Source organism: Carettochelys insculpta, chromosome 1, assembly GCF_033958435.1.
Source record: "Carettochelys insculpta isolate YL-2023 chromosome 1, ASM3395843v1, whole genome shotgun sequence".
NCBI classification, from domain to species: Eukaryota; Metazoa; Chordata; order Testudines; family Carettochelyidae; genus Carettochelys; species Carettochelys insculpta.
In genome coordinates this window covers 225,604,189-225,617,920 of record NC_134137.1, presented here as the reverse complement: position 1 = coordinate 225,617,920, position 13,732 = coordinate 225,604,189, and the positions used below count along the sequence as shown (strand labels likewise).

Sequence of the window (13,732 nt, the reverse complement as noted above, 5' to 3'; positions counted from 1 at the left end):
TCACCTTCACTCCTACCCACCCACTTGCTAAGAGGTCAGTCTCTCCTTATTCATGACCACACCATCAATCTCCCCTTTCTTCATTTTATGGACACTTGGCACCCATCACCTGTGCCTTCCTATAAAACCAGGTGGTACTTGGCAGGATGCTCTGTCCCCCAACACAAAGGGCTAGGAGGTGACATTGAAATCATCTGGAAGTCTATGGTCATTTTTACCTCCCTCTTCTTCTCTTCCTCCTAGTCATCCTCCTCTGTTCACCATCTGACTATTCAAATTCCATCACCCTCTAACCTCCACTCATCTGCTGCCTACTGTTCCTCAGAGACATAAAGGGAAAGGCAGAGGCCTGTCCTCTTCACAGAATGTTCAGATCCTATTGTATCTTTTATTGGTCTTTTCTTGATTGTCCCACAGACATATGAACATTCCCCAGTGCTGTTAAACCATATGACCCTGACCAGGCCTGCAGCACCTACTAATCACTTCAACTGACTCCATCCTATGCCTGACTCAAGCAGTCTCCGCAGACAGTCACACTCTTTCGACACTCCCTTGTCCTCATCCCAGGAATCCTCTTTGTGCTCTCACCCATGCTGTTCAGGGCCATCTCCTAGAACTACGTGGGGGCTCCCTAGCAGTGCCCACAGGGGATGCAGGAAAGGATGAACTAATGAAGGATGATGAGGCTTTTAGTTCTCCTCAAGAAGACCAAAGAAACTTCTGAGGATTGGAAATGGGGCCTATCAGCTAACTTGGGCTTATGAAGGTGATGTCCCAGGATTCTGTGAACCATACCGGACAATCACCTTCTTGAGTTTGTAATAGACTGGAAAACTCAGCGCAAATAGCGTCCGCATGATATTTCTGGTTTGGCTTCCTGCTACTAGCAGGGCTGAAAATTCCTTGAGGCTAGCCCTTTCCCGTTGCATGCTTACTCTTTCTTCCTGCCTGTTGGGACCCAGAGTACAGAGGAATGGGAAACAAAGGTAGATTGAAAAGTTAACCAAACTTCTTCCAACCTCCATAAAGAGCTCAAGGGCAGGTTTGAGTTTTGAGTGGAAGTTTCTGTCTGATGCTTTTTAAAGCCAAATCAGTTCAGTCTGCCCTTCCACTCGTCTACAGCATTTTCTCTACCACCCCATCCAGAACAGACTTGATCAGAGCAGCCTTTTGCCATGGACACAAAGCCTCAGCACCATGTCCTGGCACCAGCATATCCATGCAACTTGGCAGGGGCGAAAGAGGGATGGAATTGTTCCTCCAGATCACACAACAGCTGTGGAGCTGCCCTGTATCTGCATCCCATGGCTGGAGCACCTTTTACTCACTAGGAAAAAAAGGCTGGTAGATTTGTATCTCTCTCCACTCTTTGGCCTCACCTGCCTAGCACTCAGCCACCTTGCATGTGAGGCAGAGGGAGCCCCAGTGGTGAGGAGCCCCATGGCACATACTGATATGGAGCCTTTGTGTGGGGCTACCAAACTTTTATCACCCTTGGCGCAGGTGAACTGTGCTAACGCCATGGTGTCAAGGTCCTCTGTAACTGCAGAGCACAGGGCAAGATCTTTATGGGCAACAGCTACATGTCATTCTTCTCTCTCCTGAAGTGCAATGGCTCCTACCTCCTCAAAGATTTCCAGGCTATAGGTATTATCATCATCCGCAAAATACACCACCCCTTCTGGGGGCGGTGTGTTGTTGAAGGTGTCTCTTATCCAGTGCAGGCCAAGGTTCCTCTGTAGTGTCCCTCTGGGCTTTTGGGATGGGAGCCGGGGTCCACCCATCTTCAGATGCTGGGGGCTCTCCACATTCAAGTGGGTGAAATTGAGCCCCATCTTCTCCAGCAGGTTGGACACAAGGTTGGTCCTCCGGGGTGAGTCCTCTACCACCACCCAGTGCAGGTTCTGGACATGTAGGAAGGTGTTGGCTAGCCGAGTCAGCTCAGCCTTCTGCACTGGCCGGGTGTAGGTGGGCGTGATTACAAAGATGGTCGGGAGAGTGTCTGACCAGGGGGGAGGCCGGGAATACACATAGCTCTGGATGACTTTTGGAGCCGCCCCTGAGGCTTGCTGACAGCTGCATGATGGGAGCCCTTCTTCCCTCAGTGGGGATGTGCTGTTGAAGCGAGCTTTAGCTGTTGCATTTTCGTCTGTCTCTTCTGCGGCAAAAAGAAGCAGCTGGACGTTAGAGACTAAATAGAAGCCTGGTAACAGATATATTAAGCGACATTGATAACTCTGATCTATTTCGAGCAGAGGCCCCATCTCTACAATATTTTCATTCTGCAAACCTCTTCATAAGAGAGTGATCCTCTCTTAGACTCATATCTCCCCTCCCGTTACTGTTTGGTTCTCAAGAGGTTTCACCCTGAAGATTACTTGTGATCCACAGAGAATAGATTGACAACCACAGAGGTGGGATGTTTTTGAATGTATGAATAGTAGGACATGAGCTAATCCTTCTAGACTGTTGAGAGCTGGAAGATCACATGTGAAATGGCAGCAAAAGGGTAATGTTGCCTAACTCCACTCGTAGCGTTGATGGCACCAGGCGAGAGTAATCTCTTTACGGGCAAGCTACGGGCTAACAAACAGAAAGCACCGTAGAAATGCCAGAACTGTACTGATGTGGTGCTGATCTTGCCTTCCTGAAGCGGTAATACTTTGTATAGGGGATGGGCCATGAACCAAACTCTTGAGTCTGAACATCCCTCAGGTTCAGGAAAATGTTCTATTAAACAGAGTTTTTACAACTTTATCATATTGCATATCAGTTCTTCAGGTGGAGAGATTCCCATCCAGGTTTCCCCTCCCAGTCTCTGAAACTACAGCAGCCATAGGCTTGGTTTTGTAAAAACCCTGCAGCCACTGTAGTGAGGAGACTACCTGGAAATAAATATCTTTAATGCGAAGGAAGCATTACCCTTGTGTTTGGAACTGTGGTCTTTGTTTCCCCATCCTGGTTTACGGTTAATTACGTCTTTGGAAAGTGACAACTCTAAAAGAGTCTTAGGCAGGGCTTTGCCTATGGAATGGATTATTCCAATGCAAAATAATTTTTGTGAAAGATTTTAAACATTTCAAAGTAATTTCCTTCTGTAGTTTTTTAAAGGAAAATATTTTAGGTTTGTGACATACTTCCAGGGTTCAATCTGGAACTGTGGGAGCACTGTGCTGTTTTGAGATACAGGGTATCACAATGTTTATTGGGCATTTTTCATTAACAGTTTTTGTTTTTCTTTTTTCTCCTCCCCAGCCACACTAGCAGTGGGGGAAAAGAAAGCGGGGGTGGGGGGAGGGTGAGGAAGGACAGACAAAAATGAGAGGAGAAAAAGTGGAACGGAAAACAACCAAAAAGTTAATTTTTCAATTTCTTTCAAAAAATTAATTCAGATATAAATTTAAATTTTCTAATCCAAATTAGAAAAAAATGGCCATTTTTTGCTTAAAACGTGATGGTTGAAAAATTTTGATGGGAATCTGTAAATCATTGCAATCCATAGCCTCTTGCTGTGTTTTCTCACTTCTAGTGATGGTTAAACCACCTAACTATTAATGAGTCTTCTAAGAGTAGCCTCTTTCAGCTCAAGCAGTAAAAGTTCATTCAATAAGATGCAGGGATCCCAAATTCAATCCCTACAGCTGATGACCTGCCCTGCAGCGCTGATGTTACAAGCGGGAGTTACATAATGTAACTGGTTATTGGCTCACACATCACTGCTGAGACTGAATCTCCCTGTGGCTCAGATGGAAAAGCTCTGTGACCCTCCCATGAACCACAGAGTGATGTAAGAACAGGAGCTGCAGCATTGTTACCTCTTTACTGAATGGTAGCACACTTTGGAGTTTTGTGGTGGACCATCTCCCTTTGGAAGAGGGCAGCTGGGACACAAACCTCCAGGTATTTCCTTTAGTTTAGTCACAAAATAGACCTCAGTCTTGTTTGCTTTGAACAGAGATGGCAAAAAACAGCAGCAAACTGCGCACAAGCAACTCCATTTTCGGAAAGCAGTGAGCCAACCCTACGACCAGTTCCTTAATCAGAAAGCAGCTCTCTCTCGTACCCATAACCCTACCCTCGGCCTGCGGGCTGATCCTGCATCCTGCCTGCGTCCTGTATGCTACCTGGCTCGCTCCTTAGCCCAAAGTTACAGGGCAAGACTGTACGGAGTTTATTTTTCTCAATACTACGCATGGCTAATTCAGGTGGGCCTGGGTGTTAACCCTCTAAGATTTGTTTCCTAAATTTCTAGGTTGACTGTCTATCTCGTTTTGGGCAGGACAGCCCCATATTTCAGGCTCAAGGAAGTTGTCCTGACTTATTTTACCACTGGGGCTAATTGCCCCATATTCAGCCCCCTCCTAGGGCAGCTGCTGGCTGGAGAGCATCTACTCATATGTTCTCCAGCCACACCAGAGGGAGCCAGTAGGGACTCCTGCCCCGTCCTGCCTGGGGCAGCTGCCCCACCTTGTGCTATGGATCTGCCCTGCCAGCCCACTGCACTAGTTTAAGAACCAGGTCCCAGAGGAAAGGGCTCCAGGGCTGAGTCCCCACCCCTGGCAGGGTCTAACTTAGCCAGCCTGGGGGGCCAGCTCCCCTCAGGCCCAGGGCTCTCGGGTGGATGGGGCTGCTTGGAATGCAGGGCTCCAAGCCAGCCAGTGGGGAGGGGGTGGGTGCTGTCAAGTCCCGAGTTCCGAGTGGCGTCCCCGCTCTTCCCCCAACCCCTGGCAGCCCGCCGCCCTGGAGGCAGAGTAATGGCAGCTCCCAGTCGAGGCAGGATGCAGCCATGGTGGACTGAAGCCAAGGTGAGCGCAGCCGGGCTTCGTGCATCCCCCCATCCCTCACTGCCCTGCTGGGCCTGGGCTGAAGGAGCAGCAGGGCTTGGCCGTGGCAGGGTGTCCCTAGCCTGTGGCAGGTTTGGTGCAGGGGAACTGGCAGTGAGCTGGGGAGGCTGCGGTTGGGGGGCTGGTAGCGAGCTGGGGGTTGGAGAGGCTGTGGTTGTGGGGGGTTGGTAGGGAGTGGGACCCCTCACCTGGCTGGGGTTCCTCAGCTTCTCCCAGCCCCCGCAGCTGCTTGCAGCCCCCTCCCTGCTGTGCTCCAGCCACCCTGCACAGCAGCCCCCTGCCCGCCCCCCGTTACATGGCTCAGGCTGGTCAGACAGCTGGGGAGCCCCCACCATATCTCCCTGTCACATATTTGGTCACCCTATAAATGTCCTGCCAGCTCAACACCACTGGTGGTAGCAGGAGAAAGGGGTAATAGCATAGTCAAGATTCCAGATGTTTCAAGCTCTGTGCCATCTCACTCTGCTCAGAGCAGGCCTAGATGCTACAGTGCCAAAACATCAGCAGCTTATCTACACGGGAGCTGCACCGGGGAAGAGCCATGGTAGAAGGGAAAAATCTTGCTGTGAAGTAGCTGCTCTCCTGCACAACAGAATTTCTTAGGCAGACAGACCCAGACCCTCAGTGGTATTTAGGCTTCTAGTGCCCAGTGAAATCCAGTGGGGCTACATTCCTAAAAACCTTTGAAGCTATGGTCCCATTCAGACATAACGTCTAGCGTGGGCTTTCTCCGAGGCTTCTGCTGTACAGCAGAGAACATTTAGCTACTTTTAAAGACTGCCTGGCTGATTGCAGAAGCCAGTTCTTGAGGGTTCCTTTGGGCAAGTTTCTCTTCATTTCACCCCCTCTGCGGAGAGTTCCTATCAAGCGCTCCCATCATTAGTTTCTTGCATTCCTTCCCTGAATGCCCTTGCTATGTCACTGTTATGATCAAACTGTAACCATGTTAAGAGCAAAGCCCTTGCACTTACTTCTCAGCAGGATGAGGTAGCGGGTGGCTGGGTACTGATGCCACCAGGTTAGGAGCAGGGCCCATGGCAAGACGATCAGGAGTGTGGTGAGAAGGTTACGTCTCCTTAGCATGCTGCTAAGAGCTTCCAACGCTCAGGCATCTCCCTACCTTTCAGAACAGAGTACGGGGTAAGTCACCTGATGCTCATACAGAAAGGGACAGACACCAGCAAGGGCTAAGTCAGTGCCACCAGATGCTCTGCTAACAGACTAGGTCCAGCTCACCTAGGGCTAGATCCTGAACGGTGCTGGCTGAACACTCCGGCCCTGTTCCAACAAAGCATTTTAGCCCTTGTTTAAATGTAAGCACAATGACTAGTCCCATCACTCTTCAAACCAGAGCCTTTAAGGCATTTATCTGGCTGGCACCTGTTTTATCCTTTAAAAAAAAAAGTTTCTATACCACCATCAAGGATAGAATTCCTCCCAAATGTGAACTTAGGATACCCAATGCATGGCAGCTTGCCTCTCTGAATTGTCAGGCAACCTGCAACAACAGCCCAGAGGGAGTGCGAGTGCTCCCATTCATCCCAATGGGGTGTTAACTTCTGAGCCCTGTAGTGACACTTCAGCTATTTGAAAATTTGACTTTCGATGTACCAAATACGTAGTATTCTTGCAGTTGTGTGCAAGATCTGAATAACTGTAGACACAAATGGACAAACCATGGACACAGCAGTGGGCTTAAAGATGCCTAGTATCTCTTCTTCTCATATCATTTTAATGCATCCCTTACGTACGTATATGTTAGTTCAGATACATTCTTTACAGTCACATCCTGATCTTTGCCCAGGTTCTCTGCCTCTTTCAGTGCACAGCAAAGATAGTGTTCACCGCTTGGGTAGTTAATCAATGTCTCTTTTTATCCCCGCCAATGGGTATCTGGCCACTGCATTATGTATGACTCATCATCCAGATCACACACTGCCAATGGAATTATTAATCTCCTCATGGGCTTTTTTCTGTGGCTTTCGTCACCACAGACTCTTAGTGCTTCACGGATATTAATGCATTCATCTTTACAACACCCCTGTGAAACGAGGGGAACTGAGATAGTCATTAAAGCCCACACTTTCAGGAGGAGATGCTAATTTAGGGCGCTTCATTAATTGGGTGTTCAACTGCAGACATCGTGGGCCTGAATTTTTACAGCTGCTGAGCACTTAAAGGTGCTGGAACTAAGTGTGCAGGGGTTGCTGTGGCACCCCCTTGCTAAAAGAGGGTTTCATTATATCCATAGCTTACAGTGTGGGTCAGTGGCTTTTAGCACCCCACACAATACAAATTGCTCCTGCACTCCTGGCACTTACAGCTCCTGTCACCTGTCGGGCAGCCACTCAAGAAAGTATCTGAAATTGGCAACCCCTTCTGAAAATGTTGATGGACGTGCCTTGCTCACCACCATCCAGAAAGTTTATGGCAGAAACAAGGACACAATCCAGATACCAAAATGGGGTCACAGCCAAAAGGTCATCCTTTCTCTTTCACAAGTTCCCTGCTTCAAGCAACACAGAGCTTCTTCTGTCTGCTTTTAGCTCCATGGGCGCAGAAGCCCCCGGCTCATTATAAAATGAGCTGCCTGTGCCATGCCACAGGCAGCAAAAGTCAAGCACAGTAATGGCAAGTTAACCCTTCTGCAGCACAGCACTCTGCATGCCTGCACTTGAGCTGCACAGGAGTAACACTGCCTTTTGTCAGCTGAATACTCACCGCTGTTGCTGTCAGCGCAGTGCCTCGCTGGTGACCCGTTTCAAGACCAGCATGTGCCAGACTTTACTCCCGTCGCCCTCCTGGTAACTGCAGTGGACTGGTTCCTCGGGGATTCTTCTCAGGTGCTGAGTGAATATAGTGAGCCCTTAGAAGTGGGCATCTTCCCTCATGCCTGTCTAGCAGATGGCGGCTGCACCAGTACTCCCTGTGGAGGCCCAAGGGAATGCAGTTTTCATTAGGTTTCCCCTGAGCCGGGGTCTCCAGCTAGCGGCTCCAGAGCCACAAGCAGCTCTTTGAGACATCGTTTGAAACAGCAAATGATGTGTGATCTCAAAACGTTGGACAACTCCCCCTTTAATATGTGCAGTGCATTGTGGGATATACTGTATCTGTGTTTTGATTGTGTTACTAATAAGGTGTTGATTCTGAAAAGGCAAAGGAGGCTTGTGGCATTCCTGCTGTGAAGGGCAACGTATTTTAAGAAAGAAAACTGAAATTAAACATGAAGTAAAATTGGCATAACTGAAGTGGGTGTGGGAGTGAAAGTCGGGAAGACAATACTAAGAACACACATGTAAAGCGTGAGGAAACAGAATATGTAAAGAGTTTGTGAACATCCTGCAGTAAACATGTATCACATTACAAATCATTGTGTGTGAGCTGTTCTTCAAATAGGGGTTACCAAAGAGTACGGTTTGATGTTCTTTATTAGGACCATCTCGTATTCGCATGCATTGTGGCTCTTGAATTACTGAGGTTTTTACCGAATTCGGAAAAATGGCTCTTCTTGCTATTTTGGTTGCTGACCTCTGCCCTGAGCAATAAAAGCACTGACTGTGACCATGTGTCCTGAGAGCTGCAGCTGTAAGCCTGACCCCCCGAACTCCCAACAGGCCAAGCTCCCCTTCTTGCTCTTCCAGCTGAAGAGCCCATGGAGGGGCAGTGTCCTGATACCAGTATGGTAGAAGACTGGGAAGACACAGAGTCCAGCACTTAGCACATTAGCTGAGAGAACTGGGTGCATGTCCCTTCTCTGCCATAGATTTCTCATGTGACTCTGGGCCAGTCACTCACTCTTCCTGTGCCTCAGTTCCTTCTATCTGTAATGGGGATAATGACGCTACCCTAGTTCACAGGGGTGCTGTGAGAATAAAAGTCTTAAAGACTGTGAGGCATGGCAATGCTCTAGCAACAGGGTCCACGTGAGCACCAGAATTAGCTAGGGGAATAATGGTAAGTGTTGTAGGTTTGTTAGTCCTCCCGGGACCAAATCTTCAACCTTTCTATTACTTTTAAACAATCTGCTACATATTTCAGAGAGTTTGTGCAACTGTCTGTCTGTGTGTCCATCCTTGAGTCTGTTTGCTCAAGAGCTCCTCCTAAATGGTAAGTGCTAGGACCACCAAATTGGCTATGCAGCTTCCTCTTACCATCTTAGAGCAAGGTCAGGGTTTGGCTGTGCCAGGATAATGGGCTGTGCCTGGAATGAGATTGTTTCACATTGACCAGAAAGCGAGGGGTATGATAGGAGGGACAGTTACACTTACAAATGACCATAGGGGGGCAGTAAGTGTGTGTGTGGGCAATTATACTCATGAATGACCACAGAGAGGCCAGCAAGTCCCCTAGTCCCGGGAAGCAGCTGCTGGCCGAGAGCACAGTCCCTGCTCCCCCAGGCCACCCAGACAGCAGCTGCCAACAAGGCCATGTGGCCTCCCCGAATCCCAGGCCAGCCAGCCCTGTGGGGAAGCCAGCAGGCAGCCCGGGTGCCCCAGTCCTGCCCCAGGGAGAAGATGACCAGTGGGCTACACAGCCCCCAGTGCCTCAGGACAGCCCCGGATCCAGGCCAAACTGGGTGAGTCTGCTACTCATAAATAATAATAAACAATGCCAACACAGAAGTGAGGCAGGGGGCTGTTTCCCTGCCTCACATTATGAATGCTGACAAGCCATAGATCTCAGATGCGTGAGACAGGATGCTAGGCTGTCACCTGAGCTCCGGCATCCGCTGCTGGCCCCTCTCTATTGTGGAGCACCAACAGCAAGTGCTGCTCTAAAGGAAGACAGAATAACTTACTGCCTCAATACATGAGGCCAGGTCACCTTCTAGTAGCGGGGTCCAAAGTGAGGATAACGGACCTGACGGAAGTGCCAGCTGCAAGACCTTTCTCTTCACTCAAACAGCAGAGGCCTGTGTGGAAGGGAAAGCTTGGACACAGCCTGGGATCAGTCTGACAGAGGTTCAGTGTATCTCTATGGGAGCTGGAAGGCGGAAGAGAGCCCCACACAGCCTCTCGCTGCCCAGATGTTGGTCCCAGCTTCACCTCTCACTCAAGGTGGAAGCTGGAGGCCGGGTGGGTCCAGAAGTGGAGCCACAGCTAGATGCAGGCCTGGCTACTGGCCACCACTATGGCCTAGGTGCAACTCTGCTCCTTTCCTTGCCCCTAGCCTTGGCTTCTGGCTGTGGCTTGGACCCTGGTCCCATCCCTGTGGCTTCAGCCTCCGCCCACTTACCCATGTTTGCATCCCCCCAGCCACGGCCTGCTCCTGGCTCTGTGGGGAACAGACAGGGGCATGGAGGTCACAGCCCTCAAAAGTTTGGCGACCACCATTCTATAGCCTCATCCTTTCGTTACCCGTTTTCCACAGTGCGCAAGTATTACAGAGCTTGAGCACTGCACAAGACCAGCACAGTCAAGCTCATAGTGAGCATCACAGAGGGTTCTGCTTTTCACCCTCCCCGAGGTCGAACACATTATTTCTTCTCTCACAGATTTTCCTCTCCTTCCTTGAAAGAGGGCAAGATGGAGAACATTCACTCCCCTTTCCCACAGCTGCGTGTTTTTATCTGCCCCGGACTAGAGTTCTCCTCCACCCACCCTGACAACAACGATAGTCCTGATCACCTGCACATCCCCTTCTCTCCCAGGGGCTGGCAGAGTTTCTTCTGCATTGCCCCTTTGGCATAGGATACCCTCCCCCAGGTAGCCAGTGAAACCAGCACCCAGCCCTTCTCCTGACACCTCACAAACCCATTTATATCATGTTGCCTGGGGGAGATTGCTAATGGTCAAACTGAAACCTGGGGGGAGCAACTGAGATCTACTCAATGCTCTCATTTACATTTTTAATTAAAAACAGTCTGTAATTGGGTTGGGACCATCAGTTTGTGCACACAGCTAATCTATGTAGCTGTGTGTTACCAGCACTATTACTTCCCCCCCCCAGTCCGTCCTTTTCCTTTACGATGCCCATTTGTAGTGTATTTTCTTACATGAAATACAGAGCTCATAAGGCCAGAAGGGATCATGACAATCACTTAGTCTGATCTTCTGTACCACGCATTCACCCAGCACTTCTGGGCAGTAAGTTGTACTGGGAGAGGACTCCCTCCTACTGTGCATTTTCATAGCTCTTGTCCTGACTCTGCGAGGGGCCAGTAGGCATTGCTGTAATACAAATTGCATTATTTATTATGTTCTATCTCTACATCCCTTGCTTTTTTTCCCTTTCCAACTCTCCTTGTCTCTCCCCCTCTTTTCCTAGCATCTGCTGCAGTCTCTGTTTTTATTATGCACTTGTAACAACATTAGCTAGACGCCTGATGGATGCTTTCAATATGCTGCTTGTAACCTTCTTGAGCTGTTTTCCAATTACACATCTCTCTGCTTAATTTCACCCATCAATCTTCTGTTTTGTGTATGTGTGTGTGTGTGTGTACACGTACCCCCTCTGGAGCGGGATTTGATTGTTTCCTAGTTTTGTGTAGCACTGAGCAGTAAGAAGGATCTAGCTGTAGCTCAGAGCATCTGGTGCAATTGACTGCTCCGCTGTCGACCATCACCAGCCTGTTTAGCTCCCAGAAAAGTTTCTGCTACTCAAATGCAATATCAGTAGCGGGCAACTCAGCTTTAGGGACCAGCCTAAAGGTTCCCGGGGTTGAAAGTAAGCTCAGTTAAAGTTGCAGTGCACACCACTTGCAGCAGCACGTTCAATATGTTTTTCCAGGGGTTCCAGTGGAAAAAAAAGCCATGCCATGTCTGCACTGAGGTATGTAGCTACACATATTAGGGACAGGCTCTGGTGATGGGGGTGGGAAGGCAAAGAAACTGTCTCGGCAGCAGAAAAGCTGCTCGGCCTTTCTCCACCTGCTGCTGACAGCCAGAATCTGTGCCCACTACCGAGCCCTTTCCGTGAGGTGGGGAAAGACTAGAGCAGCAGGGAACACAGCTGTGAGACACGACCCTATGGAAAATGGCAGCCTAGATGGGGGAGATGCTGCCTGAGCATGTAGCAAGCCTGCAGGGTATGGAGCCAGGTACACACCTAGTGGCATGCCTTAACTCTACTTGCCTGAGCCAGGCCTCACCGGTTCCATTGCTGTTTATACCCAGGCTAGGGAGGCCTGCAGTGTGTGCAGCACCGCTAGTCTCATTGCTTCGTGGGGTCAGGTACAAGGGTAGGCACCTCACTGGAGTATGGGTCCGTGCTCAGGAGATCTAGGTTAGGTGGCAGTGCTGGGGTAACGTGAGTTACAGGGTGGTCTTGAGGATGGCTTGGAAGCATACTCAGAAGCCAAGGCCAAGGCTAGGGAGAGCCAGGCTGGAGCGTGACAGTGGAAGGGGTATCCTTCTAGTCCATCCTCTTTCCAACTACTGTACACTAACAATCAGAGCAAGTATCAGAGGGGTAGCCATGTTAATCTGTATCTGCAAAAACAATGAGAAGTCTTGTGGCACCTTAGAAACCAACAGGTTTATCAGAGCATAAGCTTTTGTGGGCAAAGACCCGCTTTGCCACATGCACATGCAAGGCAGAGGCTGGACTGGCAAGGCCAGGGCTGGAAAAAAACAATGTGGAGGCAGCAGAATACAGGAAATGGGATCATATAAAATAAATACTAATAATGATAATAGAGAGCACATTCCTACCACTTCACAACCACATCACACTTTCCAGACATTAATTAACCCTTCAATCTACTGGCGCAGGAGTTCCACCTCATCCTCTCCATTCTACAGATGGGGGGAAACTGAGTCACAGAAAGGTGACCTGTGAGGCTGCACATCAGGACTGGCATTGATCTGCCTTTGGAGGGTGACTCCGGCTCACATGGAGCACCTACTTGTTCTCTGACACACACTTCTCACTTGTGGCGGAGCAGAATGGATTCTCTGACCCCCAGCAGGAAGAGGAAGTGGGTGGGGAAGAATGAGAGAAGCCCAAGGAGGGGATGAGAATTGATGGAAGGCAGAGCTAATGGTGGAGGCAAACTGGGGAGCTGCTGAGGAGATTTTAAAAGCCCACCATCTCAGAAAGGGAACAATCATCTGGAAAGAGCCTGAGGAAACGTGGGCATCGCAGTCTGCCCTGGAGATCATAAATTTAGACTAGGTCTGCACAACAGAGCCAGGCTGACGTAAGGCAGCTTACCTAGTTATGTCTGCGTACAAACGACAGCCTCACTCCTACCAATGTAAATTCCCAACTGCACCAACGCAACTCCACAGGAGGCGTGGGGCTTACGGCGGAGTAGTTAGGGCAACACAGAATTGGTTAGACACTGTTACTTCCACTGCCTGCCAGCACTGCATTGCCTCCCCAACCATCTCTGTAAGTCAGTGGAAGTGCTCCTGGGGAGGATGTGTCCCACTGCGAAAGGACAGTAGAATGGACATGAAAAACTGCATCAATTAAGGGGGTGGCTGAGCTTGTCTTAACCTAAGTTGGTTTAATTGTTTAGTGCAGACAATGCCCCAGGCTACGTCTACACGTGAAGCCTACATCGAAGTAGCCTATTTTGATGTGGCGACATCGAAATAGGCTATTTCGATGAATAACGTCTACACGTCCTCCAGGGCTGGCAACGTCGATGTTCAACATCGAAATAGGCGCTGCGAGGGAACGTCTACACGCCACAGTACCACACATCGAAATAAGGGTGCCAGGCACAGCTGCAGACAGGGTCACAGGGCGGACTCAACAGCAAGCCGCTCCCTTAAAGGGCCCCTCCCAGACACACTTGCACTAAACAGTACAAGATACACAGAGCCGACAACGAGTTGCAGACCCTGTGCATGCAGCATGAATCCCCAGCTGCAGCAGCAGCAGCCAGAAGCCCTGGGCTAAAGGCTGCTGCCCACGGTGACCATAGAGCCCCGCAC

The 13,732-nt window shown here is 49.6% G+C and overlaps 1 protein-coding gene across 2 annotated transcripts in view; it reads right to left on the bottom strand.

Moving 5' to 3' along the window:
• LOC142007044 (galactosylgalactosylxylosylprotein 3-beta-glucuronosyltransferase 1-like) overlaps positions 1 to 13,732 on the bottom strand; it is a 45,307-nt gene that overhangs the window by 8,536 nt on the left and 23,039 nt on the right. Inside the window, exons 2-4 of one of the 2 annotated variants that reach the window (XM_074983563.1) lie at positions 7,569 to 7,773; positions 5,819 to 5,967; positions 1,626 to 2,161 (exon numbers count right to left, since the gene is read on the bottom strand). In XM_074983563.1, coding sequence (XP_074839664.1) covers positions 1,626 to 2,161; positions 5,819 to 5,930 — 648 coding nt within the window. In that variant the 5' untranslated portion in view covers positions 5,931 to 5,967; positions 7,569 to 7,773. The remainder of the gene's footprint in view (positions 1 to 1,625; positions 2,162 to 5,818; positions 5,968 to 7,568; positions 7,774 to 13,732) is intronic. The other variant, XM_074983564.1, reaches the window with a different exon arrangement.